The 24465-nt window shown below is 40.1% G+C and overlaps 1 protein-coding gene across 1 annotated transcript in view; it reads right to left on the bottom strand.

Moving 5' to 3' along the window:
• bcam (basal cell adhesion molecule (Lutheran blood group)) overlaps positions 1-18200 on the bottom strand; it is a 37841-nt gene extending 19641 nt beyond the window's left edge. Inside the window, exon 1 of the mRNA XM_079469191.1 lies at positions 17972-18200. Within this exon, the coding sequence (XP_079325317.1) occupies positions 17972-18032 (61 nt within the window). The 5' untranslated portion in view covers positions 18033-18200. The remainder of the gene's footprint in view (positions 1-17971) is intronic.
• Between the last annotated feature and the right edge of the window lie 6265 nt (positions 18201-24465).

The following is a 24465-nucleotide window of genomic DNA, read 5'->3' as shown; positions in this document are numbered from 1 at the left end:
ACATTATAATTTCTTTTTATAGTCGCTTCTTTATCTCTTTGTTGTCTAAAAGAAACATTTAGGATAATATAGAGATTTTACCAGCTGATACATTTTTTCCACTTTTTCTCTGGCTTTGTGACCTCGTGTACTGATCATTATAAGCTTTAATTCAAGTTCAGATGAAGTTCTGCTCCCAAACAAGGCCACACACAAAACATTTCCCGTCTCCCGGTCCCCTGGTCAGTCTTAATACAAGTCTCCTGACTTCAGTTCATAGTATCAACACTTCTTTTGTCTGCTTGTTCCCTCTCTTTCCTTCCCTTCTTAAGCTCCACATTTCTCACACTCAGGTGCTTTATTAGCTGGACAATACTAAGTTTGACTTTTGGAGGGGGATTGGCGGGGGGGCTGCCGGCACACAAGCTCTATACACATAAGAGTAAGTAAACATAGACGAGAGTTAAAATAGGAAACGGCTTTAAATTGTGGAAATTGTGGTTAACTTAAAATTACGCTCTTTACATTATGGCTTATATGTAAACTAAAACAAAATGTCACTGCCCCACCTATTATTTATCTTTGTGAACATTGGGTTAAGCATCATTTCTTATTTATAATTAAAAGGTAAAGGTTAGCAACTGTAGTCAACACCGAGTCAATGCTCACCTAATGTTGCTTGCCCCATTAAATATTCATGAGCAAAAACTTGCACGTGCTTTCGTTAGTTTTCAATTAGCATCTGGGGGAAGAGTTAAAAAGTTATGTGTATCCACAGATAGAGAAGAATGTATTTCAATGCTTGGTCATTTTGTTATGGTCCAATTACAGTTACTCAACGTGCAAAAATGCTAAAGTGACTCCAGGACCTCCAAACAATAGCTAAAAAGTATTATCCCTCACTACAACATACTTTTCCTCTCTCTCCTACTCTCACCCTCATCTTTCACTCAGTCTGGCAGCAGCCCCATTCTATTTAGTCAGGAATCTCTTTTCCTCTAATGAGCTTCGGTTTGGCAGGAAAGAAAGAGACAGAGAGAGAGAAACACAGAGAGGGAGGGAGTAAAGTGTCTGCAATCCCTAAGGCTACTGATGTTTGACTGCACATCCTCGGGTCTGCTTTCCTGTCAGCCGGTGTAGAGTTAAACCGGTATGGTTTTCTTTTCCCGTTCCTGGGTTAGTGAGAACGGGAAAAATGAGGAAATGATTTAAAAATTAGCATGGAAATGAGGTTATTGTGGGTGGAGTGATAAACGTTAAATGACTGTGTATAATTACATCTGCAATGCATATATTAACAGCTTCACCCATGAGTGAGTTGTGCCAAAAATGTAATCAAATGATACGCTGTTAATCCGATAGGATTAAAGGAGGACGTTATCGTAGCGTTTCACGTCTCCATGGTGAAATACAATAAGAGGAGTCTTGTCGAACCGGTCCCGTGAAAACAGGGGGAAACGCACACCGCTGGCGATCTTATGAGGTCCGCTTACATGAGGCCCCTCTATTGTGGCCGCAGTCTGTGCGGGTGTGTGTTGGGTAAAGATAGCAAGAGCCATTGGTCCGTTTAAATCTCAGCTCTGAAAGAGGAAAGCTAAAGTTAGAGAGAGTTTTAAGTGTAAGGGAGGGCGAGAGGATGATAAAGAGGCATTCGATGTGAAAATGCACAGCTAAAAGTCAGGGTTTGTTTTGGAACAGCATGATGCTTGCAATGCCAAGGTCATGGGTTTGATTCCCAGGGAACGCAAGCACAAAAAAAATAACTTGAGTGCATTATAAAGCATTTCGGATAAATACATCAATATAAACATCTTGCTGTTTTCAGCACAATGCTATTACAGTCAGTCCCCCTGCACCTGCCTCCCTCCCCCCGTGACCCCCTCATTCTTCTCAAATCTTTCTTCCCGACGTCTCTCCTTCTAGGTTTTCTTCTTTCTCCTGCTGATTCTGTCTCTCTCTTATTTATTTTTTTCCTCTAAGCCTGCCTCCAGCATAAAGTGAGATTGTTTACAATGTTGACACTGCTAACAGTAGACTGGAGGCTAAAGGTCACACACAAACAGTCCTTGCTCTTTCAACACAACATTTCATCCTCCACTGTTTCATTCACTCTGACGCTTATCTGAGGATTTTTTTTTCTTTAATTTTCCCTATGCTAGAAAGCAATGTGGCGGTATCGTGATGGAGTGATGCTATCAGATGGTACTTTAATAGGAATGCATGAAAATTTGGTGACTGTATCAGTATTTATAATATTAGCTATTTCAAAAGAATATTTTTGCATTCATGCATACAGTACATGCATTTTGATGCAGGTTACAAAAATATCAAAATTAAGAATCTTTTTTACGATAAATCATAGTAATTAGTCCCCCTTTGTGTTTGTCACTGGTTTTTGCAAATATTGAACCAATAAAAAGTATCAAAAAGTGCTTGTCAACTTTGAAAACACCGTATTTAATCATTCAAAAAGTACACTGTTTATTCCATTTCCTAAAAAACGATAATTTGGACAGGAAATCTCGTTTGAATAGTTTTGTGGGTAAATGGATAAGAAAAATGGCTGTGTATTAATTTTTTTAAAGCAACCCACTTATCAGCTTTTGTTCAATGAAATTAAAATGTATCACTGGTATTGCAAAAAATATCACTACACACCTATGTTCTTATACCATTGGATTTACATGGTACCCAAAAGTATTTCAACAAATAGCTATCATGCCAGTATTTCCCAAAACAATGCACTGTTTGGAAAGATTCTTCTCTTTCCCCTGGCAATTTATGAAGGATGATTATGACTGGGTTTACACGTGGCACAAAGCATGACCTCATCATCCGTGACTGTCTGTACAAGTTATCAGTTTCTCGAACCAAAAACACAGCGCTAAGCTTCTAAAATGAAACCACGGTTTCATTTTATCCCTCCATTTTACTCCTACACTGCGACACCAAGCACACTATTTCTCTCTCTCTCTTTTCCCTATTAGGACGGATTAACTTTATAATGCTTGAATGGCCGTGGGTAAGTGTGAAGGTAGTCGCAGTCTCACAGGCGTTTGTGTCTTCAGCTCTGTAGCTCAGAGCAGCCAGCGTGTAAACAAGTCAGAGAGTTCGATGGAGGATCGATGCAGCTCAGCTCACGGCCGGCTAATCCATCTTATCCCTGTTAGCTCAGTGCACTCTACCTTGATAATGATTCCTCCTTTGCAATCCACTGTCTGATTTGTATCCTACTCTCTTGCGTTTTCTACTGTACTCTCTTTTTCCGTCACTGTTTTCCTCTTGTCTAACTGTCATGGTCTTGTGATTCACTTTGATTGATTAAAACAGAGGGTCACATAGCGCAGAGGACGCTCCAACATGCCATCATTAAACCACACACACTTCATACAAGCAGACATACATTCACTGCAGCAGGAAATTACATTTAGACGAGACAGGGAGCTTTACTTCCTATTCCTTGCTCTAAAATAACCACGACGAGCTTAAACGGATTGTTCACCTGAAAACGAAATAAAAGTAATGCTTGACTTGGTTCCAAATCTGTTTGACTTTGGTAGAACATACAAAAATAGACTTTTTAATTCAAGTCTTCAAGCTAAAGAAAGTGATATCGAGTTTCTTTTCTACACCAAACAAATAAAGCCAAACAGGTTAGGAATGACATTGGTGTGTTTAAAAAAATGAGAGCAGCCTAAATTTATTAAAGTTTAGTGATAAAACAAAACCACAACTGCCATATTTTGTGTTTGTTTGTTTGTTGACTGCTGGAAAGTCTTTGCATGTTAACATTGCTTTCTCTTCTCATCTTTTAAAAGATAACAAACTCACATGAACACACACGTAATCATATTACGGTACTGAATAGTTTTGCATTATCTCTGCAGTGTGTGCATGTGAGCAGCATATGACACACATCTGATTATGAGAGATCAAGCAAAGGAAACGTTTTTCTTTAAATTCCATGGAAATTTGTGTTAACAGACGGGACATCAGTGAGACACAGACAGACAAAAATGTGGAAAAGAGAAAAGAAAAACACATTTCAACAATGTCTCAATCTGAACTTCCAAATTTCTCAGAATTCTTCAAATTCTAAGTTATCTGAGCTATTCTATCCACATTCACATCCTTGGTTCTATATTTTTACTAACTAGGTTTTCTGGCCTATTAAGGAGCAATTTCTAAGTAATATTATTTTTATTTTGGAGAGATATGAGTGGCTGCCATCATAACACAACCAGGAGAACCGCCCCAACAAATTACCCCTCGGACTCTTCCAGTGTCTCTGTGTGGAACAATCCTAATCCATCTAATTATGAGAAACCTGCCCTCTGTTAACAAAAACACACACACTTCTACGCCGCCTTTATATCCCTGTTGCTTTCCAAAAAGAGTCGGCTATATAAAGCTAACACAGACAAAGGGTTCTGCCTAGAACCCACTGGGAAAAGCTGTAAATTTGAAGGGCGGAGAGGACAACTGTGAAGTGTCAACAAGGTTACCGGCCAGGGGGTAATTGTCTTTCCAGGACAGCCTCTAAGGAGACAGGGATGACAGAGGACGCGACTCTTAGATGAACGGAGATGTTATAAAGGAATGAGAGGGGTGGCGGCGTCTCGGGCGAGGTCAGGTCAGGGTTAGGTCTGTGGTCTAAAGAATCACATCCTTATTGATCGATGCACTGATTCAAGCTAACTCTACTGGAGGTTACACAACAGAGATCAGACGTAAGACATCGAAGAAGAGACCGAACACACTCCCTGTGTTGTTTAGTATGCCACTGCAGAAAATATTTTCCACTCGTCTTTCATAATGTCACTATACAGTACAAAGTCAGTGAATAAAAAAATTGAATGTGGGACAAAGTTCTTATGAAGTGAAACGATTGAAGTGAGTGAGTGAATCATTTGAAGGATCTATTTATATCTAGTAAACATTGAAGATCCAAGTGTTAGTGAGAATCAAGAAATGCATTGCGAAAGTTGAACAATGGAGCAGAGTAAGGCCTGAGTGAGCAAGAGATTAGGATCTGCAGTGCGAACCAAATAATCGCCATGATCTGCATTACAGACATAACACGTCTCAACCTGTAGAGGATCAGGAAGCAGAGTGATGAGATACCTGGGGAAGGCAGAGCGTCAGGGATATAAAGCTGTAAAATTAATGAGTAGAGAGAGAAAAGTCTATAAACACAAAAATAAGCTGAATATGGAGTACATCATACATGAAGTCAGGAGCGGAATATAACATCCGGCTGAAGACGGAGACAGGACCACACACCGAATCGATGAACTGCCTCAGACTGAGATACACAAACAGATGCTCATGATTGTTTGAAATGTGACACATCAGATGTTGTTCCTTAACGTTGAAGAAAAAAGTTAAACCTGGTTACCCGGACATTCATGAGCTCCACCTTCAAACACAATACAATAGCGTTGTTCAAGAACTGAGCTGACTACCTGCTACCGTATACATAAGCTGCTTTATTGATCATTTTCATAATTAGATCGCCAACTTTTTGGAACAGCCTTGACTCTTGGCGCATTACTTTTTAACTCCAAGGTTTTGAAACAGAGCAAAAAAAGAAACGTTTGTATCTTTCTATTAACAATAACATTCAAACAATCATTGGTGAGATTCCCAACACATGCAATTCTGAAAGCGAGTAATAGATCTCAGACATTCTGTCTGCTCATATCAGAGACACTGGCAGACAAGGACTTGATACCACCATCAAGGTCAGCGGCCAGCTTTGCACCCAGCTGGAAAGCTAATTTGCGATTGCTTCAATGAAGATGCAAACAAACAGATCCTGTATAACACCACCAAGTTGAGATATAAGATTAGCAAGCACGTGCCAACATGAACGTGATGTGGGCAGAAACCGTCCAGAGAGTTCATGGTCTGCTGAGAAGCTGATAAGTATTAAGACAAAGTGCGCAGCCTGAACAAAGACTTGAAGGAGGGGGAACCGGCATAATGATCAAAAGAAAAAATATGTGTTTTCAATATCAGGACAGGCAGGTGACAAATTATCATTTTAATCAGAATTCCAGCTGGATTGAGAGAAAGAAGAAGGAAGTTTTTAATTATCAAACTAAGGTTACTACTGAAAAGGGAGTGAGATCTGATTGTATAAGGGAGGCAAAGCGAGAAAAAAAGATTAAACTAAACAGAGGCTGCTCTGATGCCACTGGCACAACATCATCCTCTTCAACTGTTCTGGCAGGATGGATAGAAGTTTGTGCATGTGGAGATAAGAGGAGAGATAGAGAGAGCCTTTGAGGAGGGCAGTGAGCTGAAACCTTGGGTGAAAGAGCGATAGGAACAGATGCTACCATTATACTTTAATTCTGAAACAATGACAGCAAGAGAGAGAAAACAGAAATGAGCTGTGGAGTCTGACTGAAAAGTATCTTCCAATAGCTTAAAATAAATCGTAACAAAACTGCATTATTAAAAACTATTGTCGGAGAAGAACTTTTCTTTTAAAAAAGTTTTTTCAATTCATCTTGTTTTAAGCATATGTTTACACTATTTTAACTAAAAAAAAATTATTTCCTGCCGCCTAACCTTCAGTATGATTCATACATGTAGTGATAAGATTTCAAAGGTGATACAATTCTCAAATATGTGAACTATTCTGCAAACATTATCCAAACAAACAATAAAGAACTGTGATGTAATCTTGGCCGTTTCTTCTGTTTTGTGACTCATTGTCTGACCGCTGAAATATGCGAACACGTGAACGAGTGACATGAAAAGACATGGTACGGCTTATCCGCTAAACAACCTTGCATACGCACTCATGCCGAGTTGACTGCAGCTGTCCACAGTTCGTGTTAGAATGAAAGAAAAGTGTCAGTTCTTCCCTGCCCTTACAGACCTTTACAACTATAAGGAGCTTTGGTTACGAAAACACACATAGAGAAGTATGCAAGGCCTCGGGCTGTGTCCTAAATCTTGGGTAATGAGTGGATTTTAGTGTGTTTGTTACGGGTTCTGCAAAGCTGGGGTGGGGGATATGCTCCGTGTCCAGGCAGGTATGAAGGCAAGAGAACAGAGTGACAAAATGGTAGAAAACAGCCATCTGTCATCTAAAATGGGGGTCCGGGGTGAGCGGATGGGGTAGGGTGCTGGGGGCAGTCTCTGCCTGTCTGTCACTCAGTCTGCACTTTTTAAAGTTATCCATGAGTGAAATGTTCCGTGCTTCACAAATGAATGACACCACAGGGGTAAGAAGAGTCATGCCTTTAAAGCGTGTTTCCATCTGAATGCATGTGTGTGTGGTGAGGGGCTCATAGTTACTGCCCTGAACCAGTTTCACTCACTGTTTGCATTTGTGCTCTTCATGTGTTCTTGAGGCTTAAGCTCCACTCCACAGAAATGAACACAAGCCACCATCTCTACCCTAACACATAGACCTATGTGTGTGTGCATGTACAGTAGGAAGCTAACTGAAAGAGAGCAACTTACAGAATAAGAGAAGTGGAACGAAAGAGTATTAGAGATAGAAAGAGAGGAAGACTGCACCCAGACATGCCAGTGAGCATGTGTAAGCTGATCTGTGGGGCAGCAGGTCCAGCTGTCTCTCTGCCTCTCTGTCACTTCATCCGGAGCAACACTGTAAACTATCATTCCCAGAGAGATCGAGAAATAGAGTGCTTTTTTGTTTTCATTTAATGTTCAATAGGTGCCACACTGCAAACTTTAATTGACTGCACGTAAAGGGACAATTCATCCAAAAAGGACTGAACCCAAGAATTTACTCTCGTGTCACTAAACAACTCTAAAAAAAACATTGACTTTCATTGTATGGACACAACACCATTGTGACAGTGAAAGAAAGTCATACAGGTTTGGAATGACATTGGGATGAGTAAATGAGGCAAGAATTTTCATTTTAGGGGCACTATCCCTTTAACCGAGATCTCACTTGCTTTTTCTGTACTAGTCGTGCTTCTGAACAGTTTTTAACATGTAAATATTCTTATTTCAGTACAGCAAACCCAGTTCCCTGACAAATGTGCAACTCAAGTCAGTTGCTCAACACTTGCAGGAAGCAGATGGACAGAGGGGCGGGAATTCTAGGGAGGGTTAGGGCAGATCACGGGGTAGAGGAGGTCGACTTTGACATTGATTACACCACCCTACATGTTGGAAGCATTGCTGTTGCAAGTGCCAGGACACGATGCTGGTTGATGCCACCTGGCCATATAGCAGAGATGGCACAGTTGACATTGGTTGGCAATGTGGTGCTCGCCATGGAAGCACCAACAGGCAAGCCCCTTCCTCTCCGGTTCGCATTTATTCGCACACTCTGATCAACGGCATATCCTATCACCAGCTGGTACTGTTATCGGTACACTAGGACCTCCCAGGCATTCTGCTTCCTATTTTTAAATGCGGTTAAATCCAAATTCTCCTCTGGAATGAGAAGAAAGACTTTTTTCACATGCTCCTGTTGGATAGTGATGCACACAAACAATTACACTAGAAAATCTCCAACACACATAAACACAGCGTAATGTTAGTTAATAAACACAAAACTGACACACAAACTTTAACTCGGGAAATCAAAGTAAACTCTATTTACCCAGAACCCTCTTCTGCTTTGTGTATGTGCTGTTTCACAATGCCTCCTTCACTTGCAATACGTTTCCCTTATGGACCTCAATCTCTTACTCATTTCTTCCCTCATTTTCCCCCAAATCCAGTCTCTCTCTATTCTTTGTCTCTCTCCACTTTGTCCCTCTTGCTGTGTCTAATCACTCCGAGTTAATACCTGCATTCCAGCGACCAGAGGAATGTCTTAACAATGTAGCCCTGTCCTTTAACTGATGCACAGGTACAAGAGCGCGTGTGTGTGCACGTGTGCGGCCGCACGTATGCGTGTGCTAGAAAGGGAGAAAAATCTCACATTCACTTTGATGAAACATAAAAAGTCACAGAATGAACTGACAAAGTTGACAGATATATTTTAAAGACTGTTGAGTAATGGGTTTTTTATGTGAAACTGTGGAGTGCTTCATAATACCAGAGCACTGTGTTTGGTTGCCAGAGAAAATGATCAATTAAGCAATTTAAAGGTCCGATGTGTAATTCTTGGAGGATCTATTGACATAAATGAAATATAATATACATAACTCTGTGTTCAGAGGTGTATAAAGACCTAACATAATAAAGCGTTATGTTTTATTACCTTAGAATGAGCTATTCTATCTTCATACACTGCGTGTCCCCTTACATGGAATTCTCCATGTTGTTTCTACAGTAGCCCTAAACGGACAAAAAAAGGGGTGGGAGTCATTGCACAATGCCGCTAAGTTAATACGCTGGACCTTTAATGGTCCATATACAAAAGAGCATTCTTGAAAGCCGTGTAATATTTAATACTTTATAGCATGATGTCACTGCACAAAGATAAAGAGAGAAAAGAGATGAGAAAGATGGAAGGAAGGGGGTTTCCTCAAAAGTAAAAGAGACATTAACGAATTGAATAAGAATAACGAAGGGCAAAGGAAAGAGACCGGTGTGAGAAAGTTGCCTTTAGCCTAGTAAGGTACAATATCACGCTCACACAATCGCTGTTTCAAAGAGACTGAGGGGGAGATCTCCCATCTGATTCAGAGTGGATCATTTTAATGAACATGTGTCCTCTGTTCTCTCTCCACTCGCTCAGTCAATATGCGCCCACACGCCCTCTCCTACTCCCACTCTGACTGTTAATTGACTAGGGAATTCCACGTGCCTGTCGCTATGGTTACTTGGAAAGAGAACAGGGGTTAGACTGACCTCCATCTCAAAAATGTTCATCCGAGGCGGGGAGCGACAGCCGTCACTGCCCTCGCCCAACGGGCGTTCCACACCCCATACAGCCAGCCAGTAGGCCTAAAGATATAAACAATGGCAACAAACATATGCAAAGACAGATTCAATCTACCAATGCTTGTCTATCCCAAAATGACTGTCTAATTAAGCCGGTTTTAAAGAGGTAAAGCCTTTTGTGTTTAGCGCAGAACAATTTCTTAAGCGTTTGTCTTTCGAACGAACTAAACTAATCCATCGTAAGCCAAATGCCACAGTCGTGTGTGTAATTGTCTTTTAAGAGAGATTCTGCAAGGAAAAAGCAAACAAGACATTACGGGTCCTCATGAAAGCGTAATTTAATTGCACAATTCCCATTTCCTTTGCTAATTCATAACGCCTTCATCTGGATTTTCATTTGTGCTAAATTTAAATGAATTAGACTCAATAAACCATCATATTATAATCCGATCCTAGCTCTGGAAAATATTGTTCTCATTGGTTTCAATATGATTCTTACAAACTTCATCTACATCCTCTGTGATTTGTACTGAAAACACATTACATACAAAATCGATTTCTGAACATCAATGACATATAGTTTCAGAGAAAATATACGGTTACAACCTATAAGAAATGACACGGTACGAACCCGAAATTGGAAATTTAGCCACAGCTGTCAATCACATGCTGTTGTACTGTACAGGGAAATCACTGATTGGTTGAGATTATACTGGAGATAAACCAATGTGAGTTTAAGCCCCGAAGGCCTGAATATGATTATCAAGCTGGGTGTCAATCAGGAGACCAACAGAATTAGAGTTGGCACGGAGGTCCTTGGGGTCCGTCAGACCACCTTCCTGTTTAACACAGCCTGGGACATTCATTAACTACAAACACCACGCAAGCTAATCTAAATCACAGGAATGAAGGGTTTCAGATGTGGGAAAGGGAAGGAAAAGAAGGAAAGCACAGTGTATGTTACAGAGGCGAGTTGTGGGGGCTGGCTTTAGAAAAAAAAGAAAGGTGCACTTCTACCGCAGGTAAATGCGTGCATCCTGACTGAAATGTGATCTGTCACCCAATCTCAACCTGAGAATGGGGAACCCCCAATCTCAGCAACTCAAAGCCGTCCCAAAAAATCAGTCTGACACATATACACAAGCCCTCTGGGGATGTAACGTCTTTTATAAACAGATTTATTTAAACAGAAACTGACACGTTCTTTTGCAGTATCATTCGTTGCCATGGATTGATGTAATGCGCTCCAGAGCCGCAAGGACTCACTAATGGACTCTTTTAATTTACTTTCCCCTGCTCAGCAGATTTCTCTCATTGCTTTTACTCCCTAAGAGGACATTTTAAATCACCAGTGGGCCCTGCAGTGCTCCGTGGGTCAAGCGCTGTTAAAGCAACAATGTGGTTTGTCAAACAGTGACCGTTTTCGTGGAAGAGGTTAACAATGCTCGGCTAACCATTAACCAGATTAAAAAATGGCAACATAACTTCAAGACAAAAAAAGGCCTTCATGGCACATGCTGTGTAAACAGAGCGTGAATGATTAAAAAGGACATTTCTGATGATAGATCACATCCAGAAATGTATACATGCAGAAACACTACACAGCCAGCTTCTTCAACTGAACTATGTTTCACCGGCCAAAGCCAGATGTGCTGAACAAAATATTTAAATTGCTGACACATGACAAAATGTGTTAGCGTATCTGTGTACACGCAAAATCAATATTTGTCTATTTAAAATCTGAAATATTTGTTGGTGGTTTTGTGTGCACACAGACTTTTTCATATATTTTTCAGGTGGTGCAAGTAGATCAAAAGTTCAGGGTTACAATAATGCATATGTCTAATCTCTAGCCAGAGCCCATCTTGAAGGGTCACTGGAGGGCAGGGTAGTGAATACCTGAGCCTGGGGGTGTGTTCCACTAACCAAACACCCATAAGCTGAGGGCCATAAAAGCTTTTCTCTCCCCTGCGTCAGTAGACTGTTCTCTGGGGAATGTTTGCTGGCTGATAGCATGAGGACAATTGGGACAGTCTGTGTGAGGAAGAGTTCTTAAACAAGCAGTGTTTCAACACCACTGTGTTTCACAGGTAAATCTGGCACAGTTTAAACCAGACGCTGCGGAGTCTAACTGTGAGATGACGCAAATGAGCAAGACCAATGATAACCTCAAAACTAAAATGCTTAAAGTAGAATGGAAATTCATGCAGACAACAAAATATAACATATATCATGATATAATACGGAATGATTTATATATTCAATATTCACAGCATACGGGGAAATTCACCCCAAAAAAAGAAATTTCTGTGATAATTTACTCACCTTCTTTACCTGTTTGACTTTCTTTCGAAAGAAAGAACGAAAGAACATATTTTGAAGAATGTCACTGAACAACAGTGGTCCCGTTTGACTTGCATTGGTTTTGTGACCATACAATAGAAGTGAATGGGTACCGCCGTTTGGTTAAAAAGAAAATAGTCATTCAGGTCAGAACTGACAAGAGGGTGAGTAAATGTCCACGATGACAGAATTTGTATTTTTGGGTGAACCATCCCACAATTAATCTTGATATATCTATTTTATATCCTCAAAATGCTTACCATATATTCACCCAATGCTAGATATACCCTAACCAGACAACAAAACAGACCACCTAGTGTATAACAGAATACAAGATGTAAAACTCCAAAGCATTTCTTGTAAGCCAAATCCCCAAACACTGTTAGGATAAACAAATCAATTCAGTACTACTAATGTCCATTTCAGGATCAATAACAGTCTAATAGATGCTCCAATGTACTACAAGATGGCCGACAGTAAAGGATGACCTAAGTTCTCCGCTAAAAAGGGATTTTTGTTCCCAAAAGGAAACCCATCAGCATCCATTAGGAATGCCTGAGAGAGGTTTCAGGATTTCTGTTGGCCAATCGCACTGCCAATCTCTGAAGTTTAATGGATCAGCCGCACTTAACCCTGTCTCCCCAAAGAGCCCATGTGAAGCTTCCAGTCTCACTACCATCAGCCCTACATTCAAGGCTGTGCTAGAAAAGCACTACACCCCAACACACACAAATGGAGCTTTTCAATGTCCCTTGTATCCTTCTGCACTCCGCTGTTGTGTCAAACCACTTCAACATCCTCTACAGAAAACAGCTGAAGCACAAACAGCTTCCTCGCACACTATTGCTTGTCTGTGTTTCCCGGATGTTGCTAATAACAGCCTTGAAGTTACAGCTTTTGAGAAATCAAAGGGCAGCGGGGCTACCTGCTTCCCCTATCTCTTTCTCTGCCCTGCCTGGATGCTTTGTAGTGTGGGTAGAGTGTTTGAAGAACGAAGGACTGGGCAGGGTCCAGATTTCATGAAAGACTGGAGGCTTGGTGGGGGGATTAGGTGCAGACTGAGCAGAAAAGTGGAGGAGGAGGAGAAATGAAGGGGTATTATTTTCTTTTCTAAAGTCACAACTATCAGCAGTAGTGCATGAATTTAAGGCCACCCCCAAGTCCATATACACATGTCTGCCATCATTGTCAACCTCTATGTGTGTTTGAAAGCTCAAAATCTATGCTAGGACACATAATAACTGTGATAAACATAATGGAGACTATCATAAATCACAGAAAACATCAATGGTCTCCCACTGATCTACAAACAGCGCCATCATTATTGAAAACAATGAGAAATGCTAATAACCACACAGACATTGGAAAATCTCAGACAGAGCTAATCTACTGCATTACAGCTCTGTGTGTGTGTTGTGTCTGGGTTTATAACATCTGTCTGAACTGTTGGAGTCCATCACGGGAGATTTTTAAGCAAGCTCTGGTTCTTGAAAAGATTTTGATTTAGTTCAACCTATAACAAAATATCATGTTATACCTGGATTCTATTTCTAAACATCTCTAGAATCTTTCTGAGGAAGGTTTATCTTAGATTGCCAGAATTGTAAAAATATCAACAAGTTTATCTGTCTTATTCTTGGAAACTAAAGTACCTCAGGGGCTTATTTTTTGTATTAGGCCTAACTGATTTGGTTTATATGTGATACATAACAATAGAATTGACCTCAACAACAGTATTAATGCAGAATGAAATCCAATACAAAATTTAACTTGAAAATAAATATTCTTTAAAAATGTGCTCACCCTCAAAATGTTCAAAGTCTGTATCATTTTTTGTTTTTGTTCCGTTGAACGCAGAGAAATATATTTTGGTCAAATACCTGTAATCAAACAGTTATGTGGTTATGTGAGGCTTTATAAAATGAAAAAGGTTGGGAAACACCGGCTTAGATGATATTAAGATGAAACGGCAGACTGCTTTGTCTCTCTCTTTCTGAGCTCACATCAAGCTGAACTGCAGCATGTGGTTGTCGCTGTTTTGTTGCCAGTGAGCTCTCTTCAAACCGCCTGCCAAAAGGACAGCCGCCATTGGGCCTAAGCTTCCAAAAACAAGCTTGCGTGATGAGCTTGTAACACAATTAAAACAAGCCCCAAATCATTTTTGTTCATTATTTAAAGTGTTTTAAGAGATCACCCAAAAATGAACCCTCTTGTCATTTCCAACCTGTATGACTTTCTTTCTGCTGCAGAACACAAAAGAAGATATTTTGAAGAATGTTGGTAACGGAAGAATGGCAGTTCAAAATATCTTCTTTGTGTTCTGCAGAAGAAAGAAAGTCATACAGGTTTGAAATGACAAGATGGTGAGTAAATAATAAAAGACTTTTCATTTGTTGGGTGTCCATTGCTTTGCGTACCCCCCCAAATAAGATTATAATCTTTTATAAGCGTTACAATCTTAAATTTAGAAATTGAATTACAACAAAAACTAAATGTGGTTTTACAATGCTGAAGCGTTAATTATTTTGTTTGGTGGTCTTATTTTTCTGATGTTTGATTGCATACAATCTATGATAAATTTCTATATTTCATAAAATGCCACAAAATCTTTGGCCCCCTGGATCATTCTTGGGGCCCCATTTTAGGGCCACTGACCCTAGTTTGAGAACCTCAACTGTAAAGAATCATTCAGCTGTATTTTTTGCTGCCATTAGTTTTTCTGTAAAATGTATCATTTATGTCATATTATTAATTCATAGATATAACAGCAATATTATGACAGATTTAACTCCAAGAGAAAGTGCAACATACGACAGCTATAACTGCAAACAAACTGTTAAACCACTATGATGTGACCTATGCATAAAAATAACGTTATGGTCTACCAAAGTGTCATTTTGTGGTCTTGGATTACAACCAAAATGTTATGGTTCCGTGACCAGTTTTACTGGCAACCTGTGCGTCCATCTGTGCAGAACGAGATAGAGAGAAAACCTGGAGATGGGGGGGGGGGGGGGGTGTAGAGTCAGGGGCGAGATGTAACCTGTCCCCTGCTGAATGCCTCTCATTCCAAGCAGTGACTCCCCCCACAGGCATGAATCAGAAGGCTTATGCAGTCTGGGGCCCACAACAGTAAGCTGAATCTCACCATCATCAGCATCTTGGGTCTGTACAGTTGCACAATGTGTAAAGTAAGTTAGCCAGTGGACTCGCACCGGGGTGGGCTATGCGTGCACATATGTGTGAGTGCTGCATAACATGTGTATGCATGTTTATGTGCAGGTGCTCACACACTGCCATAAAGAAATGTGTATGTGTGCGTATGGATATCAACATGAGCTTTGAGCTCGGAGAAGCCACCTCAGAGACACAAGTTTGGCTTTTATCTGTTGGCCCAGCACAAAGAGCGGGTTTTAATTCGAAGCCTTCTAATACCATAATAATTACTGCTGGCAGCAGGAGGTGATGTGTGTGCGTCCTGGTGTTTGAAGCTGCTGTGGTAGGGGGAAACTTTAACCAAGGAAATGAGATGGGGAATAAGCCTGTGATAGACAAAGGAGGGAAACGCATTGTTTATATGAAGCTCCTTAAACTCGGTTGACAAGCTGTCTCTGCGATTCTTTCCGCCCCTTTCTAACGTCCTACTGTGATCAAACGCATGCAGCCACACACCTCACGGAGGTAGTGTCATGATATCACCTAAGGATACGTACTTGGTGCCCGAGAAAGCAAATAATATTGTCTAAATGCCACGTGAAAGGACATTTCAAAGCAATCATGCTTTGTGACTGATTTGAGGGTGGGTTAAAGTAACAAGGTCATGTGAACAAAATATGAGGCTGGCCATGAACCATTTTATATGCTAATCATTAAACAGATATGACAAATTATAATAAAAAAGCAGGTGCTGGTGTCCCTATTGGCTGGCAGGGGTCCCACTTGGCAGTTAAATGCTACAGAATTCAAACCAATTGCAATGCCCAGAAAGATGATGAAGTTATTAAAGAAAAAATCCCCAATTGGATTAAAAGTCGTTACGGTCCCCCTTTGTTTTAGATCAGAATATGTAGACAGACAATCAAAAATGAAAACTCTGTCATTGTTTACTCACCTTCAAGTTGTTCCAAATCTGTATAAATGTCTTTGTTCAGATCAACATAGAGAACGATATTTGGAAGAATGCTTATAAAAAGACAGATTTTGCCCCCCATTGAGGAAAAAATACAATGGTTGTCAAAAGTGCCCCAGAACAGTTATCCTAAATTCAGAATAATGTCTTATTTTGTGTCAGACCAAAAATATATAAAATACTTATCCTACTATGGGAGGCAATGGGGGAAAACATTTTCTGGTTATAAGCATTCTTAGAAATATATTTTGCTGTGTTCCCTTCCCAGCGCAAAAATAAATACAGATTTGGAACATCTCGACGGTTTGTAAACGAGGACAGAATAAAAATGTTTGGTTTTCCCTTCAAAGCATGTTTTCTGTCTACAGATTCTGATCTAAAACAAGGGGTAACCGAAACAGCGTTTAATCCCATTGGGTTTAAGAAATCATGGGTCAGCTGGTTTGACTGGCATATTAGAAACCACAAAGTGCACGTTCTCACCGTAGTGTACTCAATACCTTAAACATGTACACACATCTTTCAATATAGTAATACAGTCTGGCCACAAGGGAGTAAGTAGATCAAATGCCTATATAAAGAATTTAAAATCTTAAATAAATTAATAAAACCGTAAAAAGAAAAGCTTAAAAGACCTGCTTTGAAAGAGAGATATCATACAATGATAGGACTCTGTGCAGCAGAAGAAACACTTCATCTCTCTGTTGCTCCACACAGCATTTTTACACTCCGGACAGAAGTGAAGCCTGTGCGCATTTTCTTCTCAAACAAAAGAACGCAGAGGGATAAGATACGTGGGTAGAAAAGACAGTAAATTACTGCACTATACTAAAGGAAGGTGAGAATGACAAAAAGACAGATACACTTGATAGGAAAAGGGAGTGAGAGCCTCAAGGGCTGATAAGATAAAAAGCGGGTACCTCTGGGATGGAGAGGAATGCCTGCCTGGGAGGGTTTTTTGGATGTTGAGGAGGTGGTGGGATTGGTGCAGTTGTAACACGGGAGCGATGCAAATGAATAATTTTTATATTGAACAAATTTAAACAATCAGTCATAAATCAGATTTGGTGAAAATGTAAAAACGTCTGCAAAAACTTTACATTAACGTGACCGAATTCAAGCAAACGGCTTCCGTTTTGCGTCAACAAAGTGCTAGTAAAACATTCACTTATACGGGAGAGGTGGTAAATAGTAAATGCGGTCAGTCGGAGTCCTGCAGCAGGTGTGTCGCGTTTTGATGTGAGATGAAAGAGAGCGCGTCTATCCGGCGACATACAGCCGCTCTCGAGTGCAGCGGAGTTTCACTCCTCAAGACCAAGACTTGTCCGGGTTGTTAACCTTTGAACTATTTCCAGATTTAAACATAAGCCACAAACATTTTAAGACCACCAACAGCCAAAAAATAATCAGTCTCGAATATTTGAAGAATAGTGTGTAAAGGAGACGTGAAGTCCCCTAAAGTTGGTTAAAGAAAAATGTAAAGATGTTCTTGACGCACTTGCACTCATCGTCCGTCATAACACGCACTTGTTCAGCCCAGCGCTGTTCTTTACATCCAAACATGCACTTTCGGATTACATTCATAAACTTGTCAATACATGTAGCCTATATTTAAAACTTTTTACAGAAATTGCCGTTATGCTCTTTGACGTTTTTGTTATTATTTTTTGTAAAGATTGAACTTACCTTGCAGCGTTAACGCAAGCAAGGTGCAAACCCCGAAGCGTCCCAGCATCGTTCTTTCCATAGTTACTTCGTAACTTAGCGGCTTTCTTTCGCGCAGCGTCGCTTTGATTTCGATGTCTCGTCAATCCGGCTCAGGTCCGTACAACTCCTTCACCCTCTGCTTTCAAACTGCCTCACGCACTCACTCACACGCAGCAAGAAATCTGATGCGTATGGTGGTGACTTGGCTGATATATTTGCACAAAAGGTGACCCGTCTGCCCCTCCCCTCTTCTCTCTCCCTTCCCAAACCTGCTGCTGGAGTGACTCCAAACGTCCAACGGGGAAAGCGCGTATAACGGTCTCTCAAACGCTGATTTTGAGTTTAATCTATGGGATTTAACCTTAAAATATACATTTTAAATTATATAAATGAAGGGTGTTGCGTTTGTATGAGTTCTGAATCTGTAATGAACGATCACAGATGACTGCAGAACATAACTTAAAATGCTTAAGATGGTTGTATAGAAGACCTTCTGAAAATCCACAAGATTTGGACTGTGCTTGTTTTATCAGGTCACTAAGAGTGGTGTTTCTCACTCAGGCAGAGATGTGAGTATAATCTCAGCCTTGCCAACATTAGATCGTGCATCGCGGTGTTTCCATTGGTAAGAATAGTTTCTCAGTGCACACAGGGTGGCAAAAATGCATTCCCAGGATAGCTGGAGCAAACCAGCTGCTTTACTTTTCTCAGGGCTGGGGTGCATGAGAGAGAGTTATCAAACCCGATAAGAGGGGAGTCTATGGAAGATGAAGTGGGTCAAAGAAGTGATGAAAGAAAGAAAGAGAGAGAGAGATGAAAGGGGGTGGGCCATAGAGTTTAGCATACAGAATGATGTTCAGCTAGTCTTTACTGTTACTTTGTGCTATTCCCGGGCCATGACAGCACATCAGAGCATTAAAACGCTCATTACATAACACCAGCGGTGGTTATGTTGAGGTATGCACAAGCATTTCTCTCTCTACAATCCGTTAAGATCTGTTTCCAGGAAACAGCAGTGTTGATATTGAAAGGGGCTGAATTGGAAACTTTTTCCCAACATACTATATTTCCTGATCATTTTTTAAATAAGTCAGGAGTTATCGCTATGAAATTAAGCTTCTGTTGTATGTGGTATAGAATTACAAGGTCCACTTTAACTATTGGTCACAGAGCCAGAACGAAGAACATTCTAGTAATCGAAACCCACTCTGTGACCTTTTGTATGGTCTAGATTTTGTTCTTTGAACACATCAGAGCCTTAGCTTGACCCAGGAGTGCAGTAGTCCTCTAAACTGTGTGTGATATCCCTCAAAAGTGTTGTGCTTAGTGTCATTTTCAGGACCATCAGAACTACAAGCAGATGGCAGGATGATAAAGGCACATAATGATAAAATGATGAAAAGGAGCGTGAAGAGGTCAGAACAGCTCTTTGATTCCCGTGTTAGGGTGTGACGAGCATGAAGCCTGAGGGAACAACAGAGATATAAGAACAGAGCAGTGGAGAAGAGAGAAATAGAATGATAAATTGGGGCTTAAGAGAGAAAAAGCAGGAAAGATCTGCAGTGAATCAGACAATTGAAAACATAGTGATATCGCATTGATTTGCTTTGTACGTTTTCCGCATATTATAGGTTGCTGCGCATATAAGTACACATACATAGTCTTTCTAACACCCCATGCACTTGCATTATTTCTTTGAGGATTGCCAGACATTTCAGTAAGGCTGTCATCTTCTCCAACGATTTTTCACACATGGTTTTTCTGTCATTTTTGGTGACTAAACATAGAGGATGGAAAATGTGCTTTTCAAGAGAGGCCTTTTTATAACACTTGGCATAGAAACAAGAAAAATACAGTATTTTCAGTAAAAGCCAAAATGATACAGGGAGTGGTAATATTTGGCTCAGAGATTGCAGTGTAAGAAGTCCTGTGAATAAAAATTCTGGTCTTTGACAGTTGCATGAGATAAAGTATTCAACGGAAATACATTGCAAATTATTATATGTTATAAATCCACATATATTAAAGAAAAAGTTTACTCAAAAATGCGAAAATTGACAAAATCAGTGAAAAAGCACAGTAGCTATCAAGCTATTCATAAGAAGCTATCAAATAAAACCAGATCGAGGGCTTGAAACAGCACAGTCATATGAACTTAAAAAACTTGAATTATATTTATATGGTACTTTAAAAATTCTGTGCTTTCATTGTACGAACATATCGACTCAAACAGTCAATATTAAGTTCACAGAAAAAACAATACTGGCTGACAAGGTGATGCTTAAATGATGAAAATGTTTTGTTTTTACGTAAACTACTTCTTTAAATCTCCTAAACATGATTTACCATCCACATCGTGCACGGATATGCAGCACAAGGTGCCTGTGGCTGGGAGGAGAACCCAGTACAGATGGGACAGATCCATATTTTGCTCTCTTTCCAGGAAGCACCAAAATAAGCCCACAAGCTGCACATATCCAGTTTTCAGATCTAGCCATAACAGTCTCTCATCACGGCGACATAGCGTCTGGATTTAACCCAAAAAGTTTGGTTTTTACGTGCCAGTCATGGCAGGGTGGCACGTGGGCGGGCGTTCTGACATTTCAGATCCAGGGTTCTTCCTCATGGGGGCTTTTAGAGAAACAATAGAGGCTATCGTTCCTTCTGCCCACAACCTGACTTACCATCTTTCTCAGCACACAGAGCTGATTATAATAAACCACACACCCCACAGATCAGTTCTTAATGTGTGGGTCAGAGAACATAGAAGAACTAACTATCTAACTGTCAGTAAACACGGCAGATTCACCATTGGCAATGAGGAGAAGCCTCATTAGCAGGACACAATAGTACCATGTATTGCATGCTTCATAATGCACAAGTTTACTGTAAACCCAAATAGAATGACTCACACAATTGAACTGTTGGTGTCATCATCCCGGCCTGTGAAACATTTCAAAGTACTTTGTTTGGAACAGCAGAGTTTTCCTATTATGGACACAGCAGCATCTTTCAACTTATGCTTTTTATGCTGTACAGCAAGTGGAAGAATTAGATAATGATTTTCAGATCAGTTAGCACTGTACTTAAAGTGAAAAGCTTGAAACTATCGTTCCATCAATCAATCTATAGTGTGCATAAATTGAAGCATGCTATATAATGCATTATCATTTAGTGGACAGTGTTCACTGTAAATGCCTTTTAAAGCTATTTTGTATTAACTTTAAGTGCAAATGTGTTTGCTATACAAAACATTTACATTGTTACCTTATCACTTTGGTCAGAGTGGCTAAAATCTCTCTGAGGGTCACAAGTGAGGGAAGGAGGATAGCAGCAAATCCATCCTCTCTGAGAACTTGCTCAGCTGACCTGGTGGATGGTATATAATAGCGATTTTCTGAAGATACAATTCAATGGCAATACTTACATAGAATGTAAGAACCTATTGTTTAATTGGGACATTTTTTTTGCAAGACAGTAGAGAGACCCAGGAAATGATAGAATAAGAGATGGGTGCAGTCCACCGGACCACCGATCCTGAAAGTCATGTTTGTTTCTAAGTAAACCACACCCTTCACTATTACACAAGGGGTTATTCATGTTATTGAATTTAAGATTCTTCAACACAATCTCATTAGAATTAGTAACTATTTTACGGGGTGGCTAATTCATTTGATTTGTATAATTTTATTCGTACATTTGAGTATGATCTGCTGTCACACAATGTTTGGTTTAGTGGTTGGGATAAAAGAGGGGCTTCCGTATTGCTTTTTTCGAATACTTGTATGAATTCATACATATTAGCCACCTCGCAAAATAGTTATGAATTCCCATGAGATCAGGTTGGACGTGAGCTATGTAACATTTATCCATTATTAGGCTACTTAAATATGTTTGGTTTGAGTTTACAAAGTACTGTAGACTTTGAAAACCGCAGAGTAAACATTAAGCCATAGCACATTCAATTAAAAAAATTGTATTCAATACTGAAATATTCATACTTTACCTTTAAACCTTTATCATGTTTTAGCGCTCTCTTTTTCACCCACTGCAACACGCCAAAGGTATAATTCAACATGGAGTCAAGAAATTTGTGTGCTAAGAGCTTCAAGGCAAATTCTGTGAAATATATTCAGAGTTATATAAACGCGAATTATTACACACTTTAAAGAGAAACAACGCAGTTCCACGGAGTGAATAAAGAGGTAATTATGGATGAGTCAAAGCGTGACTGTTTATCTAGAAACCATGTAAATGAGGTAACCAATATGTGCATCAACACGTCCGAGCTGGCCACAACAGATCTCATAATCCTTACACAAAGAAAACCAGTAAGACACACCAAACCATGCAGAAAATCATATTTGAACACCTCATCCTACAGCTATTTTTCCCGCAATACCAGATAATGATTGCAGCATACAGCAGAAATAAGAGTGTATTTTAGGCAGAGAGATCTCTGGGCTCAGATTTCTATTCCATCTCTCTAGAGCCAGATCATGCCAGTGTTTGTCCACCTGTGTGTCCATTAGGCAGTGTTGCTCTCTGTGCATGTTAGTTGGTTCATAATGGGGCCCCATCTGTGTGCGGTGAGGCCCATTTCAGTGCCAAACTCAGCTGATGTCACCTCCCCCCAGTGGGGCCTCATCTCTTCAGGGGGACAACTAGACTCACCCCCAAACCCCCATACACACATTTAGTTTTCACACAGCTTCTGCTCTTTATCGATTCAACCAGCAGGATAATCCACGGCCCTTTCAGAGACTGGACTAAAGCCACTTTACCCATTAGACTCTTTAGCTTAGCACACAGTGTAAGAAAGGAAAGGTTAAGATTAAATGCTTCAATCTTAAAAGGGACTCAAGTATTCCAGGCAGGCACTAACATATTTTTAACTGACTTAATTAAGAGTGAATAAAAATAGTGTGGTGCAAGAGAACAAATCCAGACGTTTTCTTGTATTCGTTCTCTGCTATATACCCTCATTTTGATTACGGGATAGTTCACCCAAACATTTATATTCATTTAGTCATCCTCACCTCGTTTCAAACCTGTGTGACTTTCTTTTTTCTGAACCGAACACCCATTCAATTCTATTGTGTAGTAAAAAGTAAATGGGTACCAGTTAAAAACATTCTTCAAAATATCATCTTTTGTGTTCTGCGGAAAACGTCATACAGGTTTGAAATGACAAAAAGGTGAGTAAATGATGACAGAATTTGAACAATTCACTTAAATGTATTACATGTTCAAACCCCTAATTCTTCTAACATCTTTGCATCACCCCGTAAGCCCTCTTCTTTATCAACCCATGCCTGCCCATCTCTCTCACCCTCTATTACTCAGGATGATGGTCATTGTCGTATTAGCCCCCAATGACGGTGCATTCAGGGAAAGAAAATATGACACATACTCGAGCACAATGACAAATTGCTAGTGTAAATGGGAGTTTGCTTTTGAAAAAAGAACGGAAAAAAGAACTCAAGATCGGAAATACCAGCCCGCTGTAGTCATTTGAGAGAACACAACGGAGATTTAGAGCTGTGATCATGAGCTTCTCAGCTCCCGGCATGCCTGCTCATCAGAACGAGTGTAGCAGTGCAGAGGAATGCCCACGTGGTCTTTTAATCAACTTACCAGCTGATTCACCCAAGGTTCCAGCAGAAAGAGATCGTCTGTGTTGCACAGATCAGCGAAAACATTACGTTGTTTGAGTATAAAGCAAACTCTTTGCTGCTTTCAAAAGCCAAGATAGAGTGATGTAAATTCACTGCAGTAATTTCTTGAAAAGGGTTTAGACTTAATTTAGTGCTACGGCATGGAAACATAAATCAATAAGAATCATAATCAATATTCAGCATATGGTGAGGCGCAGTGTCCTGCAGGAGTGTGTGTGTGCGAGAGAGAGAGATTGTGGGCGTCATCATCTGGCTTGGTTGGTTTGAGCTTTGTTTCTGTCCCTTTGATCAAGCAAGCGGGTCCCAAGGACAATCCATGCTTCTGTGTGAGCCCCCCCTGCAAGAAAAAACACCCACTCAGTGTTTCTTCATCTCACAGAAAAAATACATGCTTTGCCAAATTTTTTAATAAAAATCTGATCAAGCAGCATTATAGAAAGATTAACTGTTTCATAGATGTAACAGTGCCTTCCTTATATCAATACACCGAATACCAAACAAAAATCTGATAAATGGAAAAACATGTTTAACATATATATGCAACATGAATTCACTTTTGGGCATTTTGTTTCTGAATACGGATTGTGGGCACTTGCCTCAGTCACAAACCCAGGCATCCTCTGACATATCAACAATAGTTCTGTTATTCTCTCATAGTGACTCACTAATCGATGAGTTATTCTGTCATGGTGACCCATTGCTCAGCACTTCCTGCTAGAATCATGATGTTTGTTGCCCTATGGTTATGACCAATCTGACTCAGCATCTCTGAATCGTGCTGGACAGAGATGACTT

The sequence above is a fragment of the Barbatula barbatula genome (assembly GCF_947034865.1).
Source record: "Barbatula barbatula genome assembly, chromosome: 12".
Taxonomy (NCBI): domain Eukaryota; kingdom Metazoa; phylum Chordata; class Actinopteri; order Cypriniformes; family Nemacheilidae; genus Barbatula; species Barbatula barbatula.
Note: the sequence above shows the minus strand (reverse complement) of the source record. Positions and strands in the feature narration are given on the sequence as shown.